The 16,543-nt window shown below is 59.6% G+C and overlaps 1 protein-coding gene across 8 annotated transcripts in view; it reads right to left on the bottom strand.

The window, feature by feature from the left end:
• ATP2B3 (ATPase plasma membrane Ca2+ transporting 3) overlaps window positions 1-16,543 on the bottom strand; it is a 46,408-nt gene that overhangs the window by 21,746 nt on the left and 8,119 nt on the right. For 5 of the 8 annotated variants that reach the window (XM_063084170.1, XM_063084172.1, XM_063084174.1 and 2 more), the window contains exons 6-15: window positions 14,505-14,546; window positions 12,692-12,856; window positions 11,806-12,020; window positions 10,911-11,153; window positions 10,367-10,608; window positions 7,540-7,774; window positions 3,234-3,413; window positions 3,055-3,142; window positions 2,216-2,322; window positions 846-1,037 (exon numbers count right to left, since the gene is read on the bottom strand). In XM_063084170.1, coding sequence (XP_062940240.1) covers window positions 846-1,037; window positions 2,216-2,322; window positions 3,055-3,142; window positions 3,234-3,413; window positions 7,540-7,774; window positions 10,367-10,608; window positions 10,911-11,153; window positions 11,806-12,020; window positions 12,692-12,856; window positions 14,505-14,546 — 1,709 coding nt within the window. The remainder of the gene's footprint in view (window positions 1-845; window positions 1,038-2,215; window positions 2,323-3,054; window positions 3,143-3,233; window positions 3,414-7,539; window positions 7,775-10,366; window positions 10,609-10,910; window positions 11,154-11,805; window positions 12,021-12,691; window positions 12,857-14,504; window positions 14,547-16,543) is intronic. The other 3 variants (XM_063084173.1, XM_063084175.1, XM_063084177.1) reach the window with 1 other exon arrangement.

Here is a 16,543-nt window from a genome sequence, read left to right as displayed (position 1 = left end):
TTCAACTACTTGTCTACCACGAACTCGACCCTCTCTAAGGGCGGATAAATAAATTCTGGACACTCACCAGCGGGAAGAAGGGGACTGTTGAGGAAAGGGAGAAGCCCCCACCCAGGGCGAGGGCCAGAGTTCCCGTGTTGACCCAGACACCCCGCTCCTGGGTCTAGACTTGGGAGAACGGAAGACGCGCACCCCCGCAGGAGCCGGCGCGTGAACGTTCGCGGCAGCACTGTCCGCAGTACCCCAAAGAGGAGGCGACGGGAGGTGCGTCAGCTGATGGCTGGTAAACAAACTGGGCACACTCTTGCAATGGGACCATCATCAGCCACGGAAAGGAATGACATGCGGACCCACGTTACAATGTGAACAGACCTTGAAAACATTGTGCTAAGACACAGGACACAAAAGGCCACACACTGTGTGATCCCGTTGACATGAAGTGCCCAGAAGAGGCAGATTCATATAGATGGAAAGCAGCTTGGTGGGTGCCGGGGTGTGGGAGACGGATGGAGGGTGACCGCTAATGGGTCCGGGTTTCCCTTTGGGACTGATGAAAATGTCTGGAATCAGACAGAGGTGATGGTTGCGTGACATTGTGAATGTACTAAAAACCCCACTGAACTGTGTACGCTAAAATGGTGAATTTTTTGGTATGTGAACTTGATCTCAGTTAAAAAATCCTGCAGCAGAGGAAAAAGACTCGCTCTCCCAGTGTGGCCCTCAGGCCCGAGAGCCTCGGCCCGAGCCACTGCCCTGGGAAGCCAGCTGCCTCCTGCAGGTCCCATGGATTGCGGGGGGCAGAGCCCAGTTGTCCTCAACAGGGCTCGGTAGCCCCTGGTGCCCACCTGAGTAATGCAGGCGCCTGTGAAGGCCACAATCACGGCCACCACGTTGACCGTCAGCTGGAACTGCAGAAACTTGGAGATGCTGTCGTACACGTTGCGGCCCCACATGACCGCCTTGACGATGCTGGTGAAATTGTCATCGGTCAGGATGATGTCGGAGGCTTCCTTGGCCACGTCGGTCCCTGCGATGCCCTGGGGGGTGACACAGACACAGACACAGACACACACACACACACACAGTGTCCATGGGACCCCTTCCTTAGCTCCCCCAGTCCACTCTTTCCTTCCAAATAACCACCCCCACCCCCAGCTGAGAACAGCACTTGTTTATATCCAACACGTCTCGTGCTACAAACAGCGAGCTGTCACATGTCACCGTGAGGAGGACTTTGGTCATAAACACTGAGGGTGCTGATGATGTGGCCATCAACATGGCTTTACACACAAGGCCCAGTGGCTGCCACGTGGCCACCAATCAGCCTTCCATCCATTCTTGGTGCTCTACAGAAGCCTGCTATCTAAGGGGCCTGGGAGTCTTGGGTGAGGACGCCTCGGCAGGGTGAGGAGCCTGTCCCCCTGCCACACGGCGGGTGTCTGCAGGACGGGCCCCGTCCTCGCCGCTCTGGTCCCCTGGTGCAAGCACAGCCGCAGTCGTGCAAGGCTGCTCAGCCCTCTCGCCTGGCCTAGGCCCAGCCCTTTGAGAGCCACCAGCCCCGTGAAGCTCAGCCTGGCTCTCCCAGCACCTGGGGCTTCGGCTCTGTCTCCTCTCTGGGTTCCGGGCTTCGGGAAGGACCGGCCTGAATGTGGGCTGGGTGAAGGGTGCTCCTTTTTGGCAGGCAGGGTGAGAGAGGGACTGGCCAGGTCTCTGCCCTCAGTGGCTGAGCCCAGCTCCCCTGGGCTCAGGGCCAGCCATGTGGGCATCGCCTGCCAGGCCACCCTGCTCAGTGGGGTCAGGGTTTTACAGGAAGCACTAGCTCCAATGAGTGACTGGAAAGAAGCACAGAGGAAAAGCCTGTCTGGGGACTCTGCTAATCACATTTGGGGACAGGAGTCCACTTAGAGTGGACTGGGAGTGGGTGATGACAGGCAGGTGCGATCCCTGACGAGCCCCCACCTCTGGCTCCCCTTTCCAGGTCGCACTGTCACTTCAGGTGTCATCACACCAAATACCTTTAAACACATCACACACGTGTCCCTTGGCTGGCAGAGCCCACACAGGCCCAGGTGGCCAGGATGTGAGAGAAAGAACCTTCTGGTGCCCTCCAACCCCACCCCCAACACTCGCTCCCACTTTCTGACGTGAAGCTAACGTTCGTGAGACACAAGGCCTCGTGTGCTGCGCTGCGCTGAGCTGGCACCGGGCAGCTTACCATGGCGAAGCCCACGTCCGCCTTCTTGAGGGCCGGCCCGTCGTTTGTGCCATCCCCAGTCACGGCCACCACCTGCCTCTGCTCGCCGGTGGTGCTGTCGATAATCCCTGGAACGTAGAGTGGGGCAGGGCAGGGCTGGTGCCATCTGTCACCACAGCCTTGTGTGGCCTGACCCAGGGAACTGTGGAGGGTGGGCTGGCTCTGAAAACCCTTTGGGATTGTACCCGTGCCTAGTGCCCCCATCCTCTGTGCTCCCCATAACCTGTAGGATCAAGTGCCCAGGCCATGGTTGGACTGGCCCGTCCCCGTCCCCCTCCTCCTGTCCTGGCGGCTCGTCCCCCGGTGAGACTTGCTGAGTTGTTCAGCAGGTAGGAGATGACACAGGGTGGTGTGGTTTGGCAGAGGGAGGGGCCCAGCACTTGTGACTTGGAGAAATGTCTCCCGCTCCTGGGCCTTAGTTTCCCCATCTGTTACAATGGGGGCCCAGCCTCCACAGGCCCTATTTGCTTGGGCATTTCCCTCTCGTCCTGTTCACGCAGAGGAGCAAGGTCGGGGCGAGAGGCTTCGGAGGCCTTGTGCTAAAAGCAGAAGAGGGCTGAGCTCTGGCCCAGCAGCCCTCGGAGGGTGTCTCCATTATTGCCCCTGTTTTCCCGATGAGGAAACTGAGGCTCAGGGAGGGCCAGTGAATTGGTCAGAGGCACAGAGCAAGTCTCTAGAGGCAATGGGTCTGGAGCTGAGGAACCCGGCTTCCTAGGCAAGCCCTGGAGACCCTCTGCGAGTGGCTTTGGGCGTCTGGGAGCAGCCGATGGGGTCACCTCGGGAAGGGGGAGCTCGCTCACCTTTGACTAGCGTGTGCTTGTCGGTGGGGGACGACCGGGCGAGCACCCTCAGCTTGGGCCACACCTTGTCCAGCCGCTCCTGCTCTATCTGGAGGGAAGCAGGCGGATGCTGCAGAGCGGGGGCAGGTGGGGGGCAGCCAGGACTGGGGACTGCGGGCGGGCGGGCGGCAGGGAGCTACCTCGCCTTTCTCGTTGCGGATGCGCCGGTTGAACTCCCTCCCCTCCAGGCACAGGAAGTCCTCTCCGGGCTGGAGGATGCCGCACTTGGCCGCGATAGCCCGGGCCGTGTTGATGTTGTCCCCGGTCACCATGCGGACCGTGATGCCCGCACGCTGGCATTTGCGGATAGCTTCAGGGACCTGGAGGAGACGACAGGGGTGGGGGGTGGCCATCAAGGCAAGCCATATTTTGTGTCGTCTGTCAAGTCCGCAGGACCCAAGGTCTGGCCAAGCTGACTGTGAAGCCACACCTGTAGCCCCACGGTGGGGCCTGTGCGCAGGGCTGAGGTCAGCGAGGTGCAGACCATGGCAGGCCTGCCCTGCCACCGGCACCCAGCCACAGAGGACAGGCGTCCTTCTCAGCCCCTTAGCCAGCCTCCTCCAGTGCCTCCTGCACCATGCCGGGTCCCGGTTGTGCCAGGCCTTGGGGACCAGCAATGACTCAGACCCCGACAGCACGAGCAGGACTGGGAGAGGCCACTGCAAGGTTTTGTTCTGTTGAGGCGCGCCATCGGGCTCGTGTTTGGCTAAGTCACCTGGGTGATCAGAGAAATCGCCCAGCTCTGCCAACCTCCTTTTCCAGCTGCAGAGCCAGGGCCAGCCCCGGTTAGCAGGCGGCTGGCAGTGCGGCGAGCTCTAGAGAAGAGCAAGGAAGGGCCTCCTGCCCCTGCCCTCCTGCGGGCTCCCGACGGGAGGCAGAGCCCACTGCAGGCCGGGCCCTCTGTGCCCCTGCCTCAGGGTGGGGGCTCGGCTGTCAGCTGACTTACGGCCAAGCTCTGGGTCCTCTCTCTCTCGCCTCCGGCTCTTTGTTTTTCTTTACAATATAAAAGCTAAGACATTTTTCTCAGGAACTGGCCTTTTCCTTGGTGCTGTAGGCTTTGCCGCTCGCTAGGGCACATGGAGGTTCGCCTCGGCCGTGTGGCATGCATTGCACTCTCCAGGCACCATATTAGGTTCTGGAGGAAGGGAGAGAGAGACCCCTCTAGTGCTGAGTGGAGAACAGGCTGAAGGGTGTTGAGAGTGGAAAGCCAGGAGACCAACCGGGAGGCGGTGCCATCGTCCCAGCAATGGGGGGATGGAGAGGACAGTTCCCAAGTGAACAAGGAGGCTTGTGGCTCTGCAGGCCCAGAGGAGAGTGACACTGGGTCAGGCAGATGATGCCCTGAGAGCCTGGGCCTACGGGCTGGGCATGGAAGCCCTGGGGATAGTTGCTGAGCCCGAGGTGGAGAGCATGAGAGTGTGTGGGTGTCCCAGTCCCCAGGCCTAGGGAGCCTGGGCACAGGCGGGGTGGACACAGGAGCAGGAGCCACATGGTAGGGGCTGGGGCTGGGAAGCTGGGACACCCCAGGGAAGGACACTCACCTGGGAGTCCCCAGCATGCTGGTGGCCCCACAGGCCATGGGGAGGGGACATGTTGCGATCTCAGCCAAGGAGAGAGTGGGGGCGAGAAGAGAGGGGCCCTCACTTCAGGTTGTAACAGAGTGACCCTATGATCCATGCAGCAAATACGCAAAGTGGCCGGGAAGGACATCGTGCAGCCCTCAGTAATGAGCATCTTGGAGTGCTGGATAATGAGGTCACGAGCCACAGGGATTCAGCTCCCCTTCTAGTGAGCATCCCTGAAGCATCTGGAAGCCACCCTCTGCTGCCACCAAGTGGCCATGCCGAGCCTGAGACATGGGAGCTACTACCCAGTTCAAGTGCAGTGGGGGTCGGCTCCTTCTCCAGGCTTGCTGGTCAGGCCCGAAGGAGCAGGTCAGTCTCGGCCCCCCAAGCCGGGTGTCAGGAAGGACCCCCTCTCCAGAGGGCGACCTCTCCCTCATAGGACAGATTGTTCTTCCTGGATGCGTGGCCTTGCCCCCTGCCTTCTCCCCAAGGCCCAACAGCACAGCAGCCAGCTGGGTATCTGCAGGAGTGGCCCACGGCTGCCTGCCTGTCCGCACCACCCCCAAGGGGCGGAGCTCACGGCCCCCTTCTGCTTGCAGCCACCCCACGCCTCCAAGCACCCTGGCAAGTTTAACCGAGGCCCAAGTGCCCTCCTGCCTGCTCTGGCTGCCCAGGATGTGCAGGGCCCTCCATGCTCCCTCCTAGGGCACCACCTGGCTGGCTGGTCTCCGTGGGGATCTGCCTGGCCTCCCAGCCTGGCCCTGTTGCTGTGATCTGCCACCTGGACTTGCTCTTGGCCACTCTCAAGCCAGAAAGGAGCTGTCCCTGTTTCCTGGGCCCTCTGCCAAGGCCGTTTCTGGATGGTCAGCGAACAGCCCATCACCAGGCCTCAGTGGCCTCTCGCTGCCTGAGCTTCTGGCCTGCCCAGGCAGCACTGAAGCCAGATCTTCATTACGTCGTCCTCACGACTTGTGCCCGTGCTCGACATTTTCTGAGATGAACACACAAAATAGTAATGTCCCCATCTGGGACCCCAGGGGCAGTGTGCTGACCAGGAGAACCACTGCCCTCACAGCTGCAGCCTTGTGACCTAAATGGGCTCACTGGGACCAGCAGCTAGTCACCCCAGTCCTGCCTTTCAGATCTACAGACATGTCTAAGGCCTCTGTCCTTAAATGTATGACCCAAGTTTCTGCTCATCTGACAAATATTTACACCAGAAACGAGGGGCCGCCTGCCCGGCTCCTGGGCTGTGGAATGAAGCCTGGCAGCTGCCTGGGCTGTGCGGCCTCCGGCGGCTGCACACCTGGGGCACCTCCGTCCCGGCAGGCGGCTGGGGGTGGGCAGGCTGGTTACTGACAGGTGCAGAAATGGCCTGGGCCCTGAGCCCTCCGACACTCTGACAGGAGCTCCGGCAAGCTGGGTGGAAAAGTCTGGAGTGTGAGGAGGGAGCAGCACTGAACGGCACCCAGGGGCCTGCAGCCACCGGGCGTGGGCAAGGGGTGAAAGGCTCCATTGAGAAAGGGAAGGTCAAAGGACAAAGCGGGCAAGCCAGGTCTATGCAAGGGCAGCACCAGTTTATTACTCAGCTTGCTCTGTGCCTCAGTTTCTTCCCGGTGCAATGAAGGGATTGGATGGCTCCTGAATGGGAAGGCCTGAGCCCATGTCCCCAGGGGTCGCCCTGCCTCGCCTGGCCAGCACCCTCCTGCTCTGCTTTCTCAGGCTTGCTGGCCTGTTCTGCTTGCTGGAATTCTCTCCCCCTTCTCTGCCACCATCCATTTCTCCCAGGCCTAGCTCAAGGTACTCCGTCTCTGCTCCATTGCCGGTGACCTATGGCCAGTGTTTAGATGAGGCAAGCATTGTCTTCTGAATGGAGTATCTCCCAAAGGAGAGCCCAGAAGCTTCTCCCCAATTACACCCACGCCCTCAAGGGCAGCTCCTATAAATGCGTGCTTTCAGGTTAGTAGGCAGGGTCAAGGTGGCCCTGTTTCTGACACAAGGTGGGTGCCATTGGGAAGGCCCCGAGCCTGGCGCCCTCCCTCTTAGGCCTGCTGTCTGCATGAGTCTCCCTCTCTCCAGGGTCTCCCATCGTCAAAGACCAACAAACACGGCCATGCCATGGAGCCTGCTGAGGTCAAGGTCTCCGGTGACTTCCCAGTGTCAACGCCGTGCTCACTCTGCTCTTGTGTCAGCTACGTGACCTTTGAGGACCCTCTCCCCGTCTGGCCTCTGTTGCAGCAACACACCCGCCAGGACCTCTGCTGAGAGTGCTCCACTCCTACAGCCACCTGCCCACTTGACACCTCCACGGGGATGTCCCGAATCTCACGTGGCCCCAACCAAACCCTCGATCGAGAACCACCCACCCTGCCCCCAAAACCTGTGCCCCTTCAGGCTTCCCCGCTCAGTCACCCCGTCTCCTCCTCTCCCTTACCACCCCCTCCAGTCCCTCAGTCCTGCAGGAGTCGAGGTTCTCACTGCCACCTTCTCTCACCACAGGTTGAGCAGGAGGGGGATCTTCCAGAGGGCAGGACAGAACCTCCATGTGGGTGTCAGGGGTCAGGAGTACTGGGGAGGGTCTGATCTGGGGCACAGTCACCGTACCCCCTGGAGGCTTCCGAGGCTCTGCCCTCCACCTTTCTTCCTTCCCCAGCCTTTCTGGACCCCGGCAGGCAGCCAGGGCTGCTCTACCTATGACTCTGGCAGGAAGCAGCATGACTGCCTGGGAAGCCAGGGGGAAAGGGGCGGGGCTCTCCTTGCAGGTTGGGGTGCAAAGCCCACGTGCAGAGGCTGGGGTGGAGAAAGGTGCTGGCCACACATCTGGACAACCTTGGCCAAGGTCACAGTCACCGGGGCAGCTCACAGAGAAGGGGGTTGCTACCTCGGGCCGCACGGGGTCCTCGATGCCCACGACAGCTATGCAGGTGAGGTCGCCCACGACCTCATTCTCATTGTCCCAGTCGGGTTCCTGGCCTGCAGGGAAGTCCCGGTAGGCGATGCAGATGGTGCGGAGGCCATCGCAAGCCATCGGCTCGATGATTTTCTTCACCATGTCGTCCCGATCCCGAGGACGAAAGCCTCGGAGCTCACCGTTGCTGTTTAAGATGTTGGTGCACCTAGGGCAGGGTGGGGGCGAGGTGGAGGCAGGGGGAGGAAGAGGAGGCAGCTCTGGTCACGCCGGGTTAGTGTGAGACCTTAGCCAATGACTGGTGTCTTTCTAAAAGGAGGAGAGGACACATGGAGACACACACGGGAGGAGGCCATGTGACGATGACTGGAGAGAGGCAGCTGCGAGACCAGGAACGCCAAGGACTGCAGCCAGCAGCAGAAGCTGGAGAGGCCAGGAAGCATTCTCCCCTGGAGGCTGTGGAGGCGGCTGGCCCTGCCGACACCTTGATCATGGAATTTTGGTGCCCAGGACTGGGGGAGATACATTACTGTGGTTTTAAGCCACCTGGTTCATGGTTATTTGTCCCCAGGACACTCATACGCTGGTGTAGGCTGAGAGCCCCGGGCAGGAGGTAGAAGCGAGGCTCCACAGGGTGGGGAACGTGGGTGGGACAGGACTGGGAGGAGTCAGGTGGGGAAGAGGAGGACCACAGGGCCTCTGGATGTGGGTTCACTCGTGTATTCTCACAGCACTCCCAGGAGATAAGTACTCCTGCTATCTCCATGTTACAGGGAGAAACTGAGGTACAGGGGGTGATTGCTCATGTTCACATGGCCAGCAAAGAGTGGAGCCAGGGATGGAGCTCAGCGTCCAGACACAGAGATCGGGCATTTCACCACGGTGGCTCTGTCGCCTATTGCCCATCAAAAGAGAAGCACAGAAAGAGGGCTAGGGCCTCCAACCCAGCAGGGATGGCTTCAGGAAGGAGCGGCCCTTGCACTGGGTTGGGGGGCTGTGCCTGGGCAGAGTTTGGGTGGAGAGCATTCTGGGTGGGGAGGCCAGGCAGGGGGGCACTTGGTACTCTGGTCCGCTAAGAGCAGGGAGCAGAGCCACTCATGAGCAGGGGAGGGGAGTGAGGTGCCGGCTGGGTGGGGAAGGAGGAAAGAGAGGTCAAGGCCGTGGGAGTGTGGAGGTGGGGCAGGCTGAGATATGTACAACCATCACCATGGTCAACTTTAGAACACTTTTATCACCTCTAAAGGAAACCCCAGAAAAGCAACAACAAAAGGGCCGGCCCATGGCTCACTTGGCAGAGTGTGGTGCTGATAACACCAAGGCCCCAGGTTCGGATCCCATATAGGGATGGCCAGTTAGCTCACTGGGTGAGCATGGTGCTGACAACACCCAGTCAAGGTTTGAGATCCCCTTACCAGTCATCTTTAAAACAACAACAACAACAACAACAACAACAACAACAACAAAAGATAAATTGAACTTCATCAGAATTTTAAAACAATTGTACATCTTTTTTTTTTTTTTTTTAAAGATGACCAGTAAGGGGATGTTAACCCTTGACTTGGTGTTGTCAGCACCACGCTCTCCCAAGTGAGCCAACTGGCCATCCCTATATGGGATCCGAATCTGTGGCCTTGGTATTATCAGCACCGCACTCTCCCAAGGAAGCCACAGGCCGGCCCCAAACATTTGTACCTCTAATGATACTATCAATAGAGTGAAAAGACAGCTCACAGAATGGGAGAAAATATTTATAAATCATACGTCTGATCAGGATGAAGTATCCAGAATATATAAAGAACACTTACAATTCAATGATAAAAAAACAAACAACCCAACTCAGAAATGGGCAAAGAACTTGAATAGACACTTCTCCAAAGAAGACACACCAATGGCCGCTAAACACATGAAAAGCTGCTCAACATCACTCATCATCAGGGAAATGCAGATCCAAACCGTCATGTGATACCACCTCACACGCATTAGGATGGCAATAATAATTAATAATGACAATAATAATAAAAGCAGAAAATGACGAGCACTGGTGAGGATGAGAAGTTGCAACCCTCTCACACAGCTGTTGGGGATATCAAATGGCAGAGCCACTTGGCAAGACAGTTTGGTGGCTCCTCAAAAAGTTAAACATAGAATTACCATGTGAGCCAGCAATCCCACACCTAGGGATGTACCCAAATGTATTAAAAACACAAATGATCACAGCAGCATTATTCACAATAGCAAAAATATGGAAACAACCCAAGTGCCGTGTCAGTGAGTAGATGGAGAAACACAATGTGACCTGTCTGCACAGTGGGATATTATTCAACCATAAGAATGAGTCCAGTTCTGATACGTAGATGAACCTTGAAAACATTATGCTAAGTGATTAATTCACAACTTCTCAGGTGAGAAGAAAAAGAAAAAGAAACCATTATGCTAAGTGAAAGATGTCAGTCATAAAAGGCCACCTACTGCAGGATTCCATCTATGTGACATGTCCAGAACAGGCAAATCCATGGAGACAGAAAAGATCAGCGCTTGCCAGGGCTGGGGAGGGGAGTGGGAGCGACTGCTTGATGGGGATGGGGTGTCCTTTTTGAGGTGAAAAAAATGTTTGGGGACTGGGTAGTGGGGATGGATGCAAGATACTGTGAACGTGCTTAGTGCCGCTGAACTGCACACCTTAAGGTGGTTACGATGTCAGTTGCGGGTGAGGTCTACTTCACCACAGCAGTGGACAAGCAGGTCTGGGCCTGCCCGCTCGCCCCCCTGGCTGCCGGCCGGGCCCCTGTCCTGCACTCACTTTTTGAGCAGGATCTCCGAGGCCCCCTTGCTGAAGAGGCGGAAGCCGCCGTCGGGCGTGCGGATGGCTGTGCTCATGGACTTGCGCACCGAGTTGAAGGTGTACACTTTGTGCAGCTTATCTTCCGGCAGCTGCTGGCGCACGGGCTGGAAGTCCCGCTTGAGGTCCAGGACGAAGCCCAGCAGAGCGCACTCCGTCTTGTTGCCCACTTGGCGTGGGAGAGCGCCTTCCTTCTCTGGAGGCTGCAAGGCGAGGAGAGCTGGCATGGCCCTGGGGGCCCGAGACCACCCTCCTTTCCACCTGGGGCCCCAGCTCCTGCCCGGCCACAGCCACTGTGTCGTCCGAGGGTGGATGGTGGGAGGCAGAGGCCGGCCTCCTGTGTGGACTGGACGGCCAGGCCTCAGCTGCCACGCGATGCCAGAGACCGTCGTAGCTCTGCTCCGAAGTTCTTCAGGAGCCCTCGTGACCGCTCATGCTGTGCCCCACCTGGCCCCTCCCCTCGCCCCTGCCCAGCTCTGCCCCGCCTGCCGCTGCTCCAGCTCACTAGTATTTTGGTGGTGTAGGCACTGTTGATGGAGATGGCATGGACCAGGAGGTCGAGGATCTTGGGGGTCAGGGCGCTGGGGGCCGGGATCTCTTTGTAGTGGGTGTCCCCTAGGTAGGACTGGACCACCGTCATGCGGTTGGTGGTGAGTGTGCCCGTCTTGTCTGAGCAGATGGCTGTGGCATTGCCCATGGTCTCACAGGCATCCAGGTGGCGTACCAGGTTGTTGTCCTTCATCATTTTCTGGAAACAGCACAGGTAGGGGTGGGGAGCGGGAGATGGTCAACGCAAACTTCCTGTGTGGCTCTGCTCTGCCCAGCCAGCCCTGCGCCTTCCACTAACTGCCCTGGGGACCTTGGTTGGCACCTCACTGAGGGAGCAGGACTGTAAGATGTAAGGAATCTCATGAAATAGGGCGATGGTCACATTCCAGGCAGCCACCGTCCCCAGAGCTCACCTGGGGCCTCCTATTCCCAGGGCCCTCTCTTTCAGGCCACCCAGCCTGCCCCCTGGCTCTCCTGTGCCCACTGCCTCCAACTGTCCCAGTGTCCTCATCTCCCTGCCTCCCTGCCCTGCCTCTGCAGGCAGCACCAGCACCCTTGACCTCCTGGCCCCTCTCTCCTCCACCACCATGTCCTGCAGATGCCAACCCCCAGGTCTACCCCAGGGCCTGCCTGCCTTCTGGCTCATCTCATTGTGCCAGGGAGCTGGGTGGGGAGGGCCGACCCTCTGTGTGGATGGGTCAGCTGAGCTGCCCCCGGCCGTGTTCAACACCTCCCTCCTCCCCGAGCTGTCCCACACTTTTCCCAGTCATCACTGAGTCCCAGGCACTTAACTGCTTCCCACCCCAGTTTCTGGGTCTGTGTAATGGTATCCACTGAAGTATTATTATTACCTTGACAGAGTAAGCTAAGGAGATGGTGACAGCAAGAGGCAGGCCCTCCGGGACAGCCACGACAAGCACCGTGACGCCGATGATGAAGAACTTCACAAAGTACTGCACGTACACCGGTGTGCACTCAGCCAGCCAGGCCCGGCCATCCGCAACAAAGGTCTCGATCACAAAGTAGAGGACCAAGATGATGACGGTGATGGCGGACATCACCAGCCCTGCCCGGCCATGACAGGAGGCCACAGAGGGTGGGGCAGGAAGAGGGGTGCCATGGGGGAGGGTGGGAGGTAGAGGGGAGAGGAAAGAAGAGGTTAAGGGGCGCTGTAGCTATGGCCAGCTCCAGCCAGGTCGGGGCCTTTCGAAGGGCTCATGGGGTTGGCTTGGGTTTTGGGGCTTGGTTCAGCACGGTGAGCATGGGCCTGTTGGCACAGCAGCCTTGGACACCTTTGCTTGAGCCCCCCAGGTGGTTTAGGGGTGGACAGCAGACAGCCTGTGCCCAGGTGGCACCAGAGGCCGGCTGGGGAGGACCAGCAAGCCTAGGCCCACTCTTGGAAGTTGGGATTCTGGCCAGCAGGGCATGACACCACTGGCTGCCTTCTGCCCTTGCTCTGGGCACAGCCTGGAGCCTTGGGCAGGGGAGCCCACTGGGCAGCAGGTGAGCATGTGACCTGGGGCTACAGCGGGGGGTGGAAATCCAGGTCCACTGGGGGAGGGCTGGGCCAGGCTCTCATGGCTACTGCTGCCCTGGCCTGTTCCCCAGCTGCCTGGCCCACAGCACCTGCCATATCCCTTCTCACTCGCTCTGCACGGCCTGGCCTCATCTCCAGGAGCCTAGTGTCCTCTATACTTGGCTGGTGGACCCTGGCCCACCATCTCCAGCTGTCCCTACCTGCTTTCCCGATCTGCACGGCCAGCTTTGTGAGCTTCCCCTGCAGGACCGACTTCTCCTTCTTGGGCACGCTGGCTTTCCTCCTCTCCCGCTCCTCCATCTCACCACCCTCGGCACTCTTCAGGGGCTGCATTTCCATGGCAACTGCCCCATCCTGCTTCTTAGCTGCGCACAGAGGAACCCCGCGGCCAAGGTCAGGGCTCAGCCAGAGTGAAGGGGCTACAACAGGCTTTCACAGGGAAAGGCATGCCACAGCATACGCGAGCAAACGGGATTCAACAGACTTCTCTTATTTCCAAGTTAAACATGGTGCAGAGCGTCCAGAGGCCTCCCTCCTTGTGGCCTCCTGAGCCCAGACCCTCGCGAGGTGTGCGGGGCGGCTCCAGCACTGTCCTAGGTGGGACAGAGAGATGGTTCCCTCGGGGCCTCTTGGGAGAAGGGAGGACAGACACAAGCACAAGGAACTTGGGCACACAGACAGGGTGGCCAGTCTTGGAAGGCCCTAGATCTACAATACCCCAGAGCACAGGCCTGTGGCCCAAGGATTGTTCTGCCCATTGGTGGCCAAGCCGCCTCCCTGCTCCCCTCAGGGAGGTGAGGAGCCTGGGTGCCTGCTCCTCCTGGCCTGGCTCTGCCCCTGCTCAGGCTTCCTCTTCCCTCAGCCTGCTCCCTGGCAAGCCTCTCCTGTCTGTCCAGCCACCTCCTGCCTCCCCCTGGGGCAGATGGCTCCCTTGTTCCTCCTTGTGAGGTCCTGTGCCCTCATCCTCGCTGCCCTGCACCGCACAGCCACCAGGTCTCCAGCTGCACTGGCCACCTTGTCTGCTTCCTCCGCCCAGCCCACAGATCCAGGGGTCCCTGGACTTGTCCTCTCTCACCACTCTTGTCCCCCATCCAGTGAGGCTCTTGGCACTACTACCATCACCTCTGCCCAAGGCCACTCACCATGGCTCCTTCCTTCCAGTAGTCTCAGGGATACGCCAGGCCCCAGCCAGCTGGGCCACTCTAGCCTTGTGCCTACTATTGCCACTTCCCCCAAATCCAGGGTTCCAGCCATTGGGCTGTCCCCTGCCCCAAATGCTTTCCCAACCCCCAGTTCTCCTCCGAGCTCCAATTGGCTTGTGTGACCCTGTCGCAGTCCCTGGATAAGCATGCATCCTGCTGCACTTGGGTCCTGGCCCGTGTCTATCTCTCTGCACCGTGACCTTCCCGAGGGCCAGAACCATGCTTTATTCACCTAGAACTGGCCGCTGATTTGACCTGACATCTCCTCTCCTCCTTAGGCCACCACCTGCCATTCAACCATGTCCCCTGCTTCCTGCATCTCACAGCCAGGTGCATGCCCAGCCACAGAGTGTCAGCACCACCAGGCTTTCGGGGCTGAAAGCAGAGCCAGGCCTCTGCCCCTTAGATGGCTGTTCCTGTGGCCCACAGGCTCAGCTGGAAGGGAGCTGATGTGGGAGACCCACAGTCTGGGACTCAGAGCTTTGGGTGAGTCACCCTCTCTGCACCTCAGTTTCCTCATTTGGCCAAAGCAGACCCAAGGTGCCCACTCACAGGCAATCTTTACCCTCAAGCTATGCTGATGGCACGGGTGTCCGCTAGCCTTCCTCGTCTAGAGGGCTGGTCTGAGCTTCCGGCAGCGTCCTCTCTCTGGCCTAGGAACGCATGGTGTGCCAGGATGGGACCGACCGTGCAGCCAACCCACCTGGTCTCTAAGTGTTGCTCCCGCAACCAGGCAGCGGCCCGCCCCCCACACCGTGCCCTGGGCCAGCCCACCCCTGGCTCCCGGCAGCCCTGAGCAGAGGCGCGTTACCTTTGGTCTGGCTACTCTCCATCGCCCCATCCTGCTGCTTGCCTACAATGGAAGAGGAACGACAGACACGGAGACTTGAGGACATCCACGTGGCCCTGGCACACACACACACACACACACACACTGAGGACAGAGGGCAGAGCAGGGGCACAGACCATGCAGCCTGGGGACCACACGGAAAAGGGGTAGGGAGGAGAACGATGGGCCTGATTGCTGGTGGCCGTGACCACTGCCCAGGGCTGGGCCTTCTTGATGCCCTGTTTTCTCCAGGCTCATGCTGTCATCAACTCCTAGCACGTGATCACCATGAACACTCTGGATTTCCTGAGCAACACTACTGGCCAGGGTTTCCCATGGGGCCTTTACCCCAACCCTACAGTGAACCCCTAAGCCAGTCCTGGACAGGCCCTGGGTCACGTGTGGCTGGCAGTGGGAGGTTCCAGGAAGGCCTGCTGTCTCAAGCAGGGCCCTCCTCCAGTCGGGATGTCTGCTCCCTTCAGAAGCAGCTCAGGGGTTGATCTAGATGATTCCTAAGCCCTGGTGGCCAGGTAGTCAGCACCCAGCCATCCTGGCCTAGAGACCACCTTTCTTTGCAGCCACTGACAGCAGTTCGCTCGGTGTGTGCTTTAAGGGACAAAGGAACGAGACTCTAGGACACTGCCTGGCCTTGGGCACCTGCCCTGCTGGGTGCCTCCAAGTCACTGGTCAACCCATGGCGGAGCTTACCTGTGTGCCCAGGGCCACCCTGAGGGAGGGCCAGCCTGAGCACCAGGCACCCAGCAGCACTGGAGGGAACGTGGGCAGTGGACAGGCTGGGCCCCAGATGGACCTGTCCAGGGGCTCAGGTAGTGGGTGCAGCCCTCCTGGGAGAGACCCAGTGCCAGCCAGCCCTGCTGAGGGCTGTACAGGGGACAGCAGTAGAGGAGCTCTCCTGAGGGCTGCATCTGCACTGGCCCCAGATCCAGAGATGAACCTGTTGGTTACCACCCAATAGCTCATGTCCCTGGGGATCCAGGGACACAGACAGGGTGCCAGGTGCCTAGGCAATGGAGTTGGGGTGTGGGGTCCCCAGGGAGGAGGGAGAGGTCCCCTGCCTACTGGGGGTGGGGCATGGATTGGGCCTTTTCTCCCCAGGACCCCTGTGAAGGTTACGGGGGTAGTTCAGAGGGGAAGGAAACTTCTAGTGGAGGGAAGGGAGACATCCAAAGACACATGATGACAGTACGATGACAATACGGCACAACAAGGGAGACGTTGCCCTGGGCCATGGGGGCCCAGAGGAAGGACGGACTACAGGCCCAGTTTGCAGACAGGCCAGGGGAGGCCCCTGGAGGGGCTGGGGGTGGGCGGCTGGGCTGAGCTTGGCAGGAAGAGAGAGAGGAGGAAGGACACTTCGAGGAGGAGAACACACAGGAGCTGAGGTCAAAGGCAGGAGACGGGCAGGGGGAGCAGGTGGAAAAGGGCCCACGGAAGGAGGGCGGCGAGGCTGCAAGGGTGGAGGCAGCCCTCCCCAGAGCCTGGCCACTTGCTGGTCCCCTCCAGGACCCCTCTGGGTGCCCCTTCTTCGGGATGCTGCCCACTCTGACTCTTAAGTAGCACAGCCTGAGAGCGCTGGAGAGGAGCAAGAGGAGGGGCCTAGGACCAAGTTGTGAAGGGCACCAACATTTAAGGGACACCAGGAGAGTGTAGGTTCCAACAGGCCAGGGAGAGAGCCTTGGGGGAAGGTCCCCAGAGAGCCCTGCATGGGAGGGAAGGAGGACGCCACCGGGCCAGGTCAGCTGGGCTTCCCTGGAGCCAGGCCTGGGGACTCAAGCCCCGCCCAGGACACAGGGCCCACCCATGCACCTGTACACCTGCAAGTTTCTCACTGGGCAGGGACAGCAGGCTGAGCCCTACAGGGACAGGGGCCCTGGCCTGCCAGGAGCAGGGAGGTGCCTATGCAGGGAGACGCAGGCCCCGACTGCCAAGAGAGAGGGCCCACAGAAGCTTCTAGGCAACAGCAGCTTGTCCAGCTCGCCCCTCACCGCCTCCAGGAGCAG

This window comes from Cynocephalus volans, chromosome X (assembly GCF_027409185.1).
Source record: "Cynocephalus volans isolate mCynVol1 chromosome X, mCynVol1.pri, whole genome shotgun sequence".
NCBI classification, from domain to species: Eukaryota; Metazoa; Chordata; class Mammalia; order Dermoptera; family Cynocephalidae; genus Cynocephalus; species Cynocephalus volans.
This window is presented reverse-complemented; position numbering and strand designations above follow the sequence as displayed.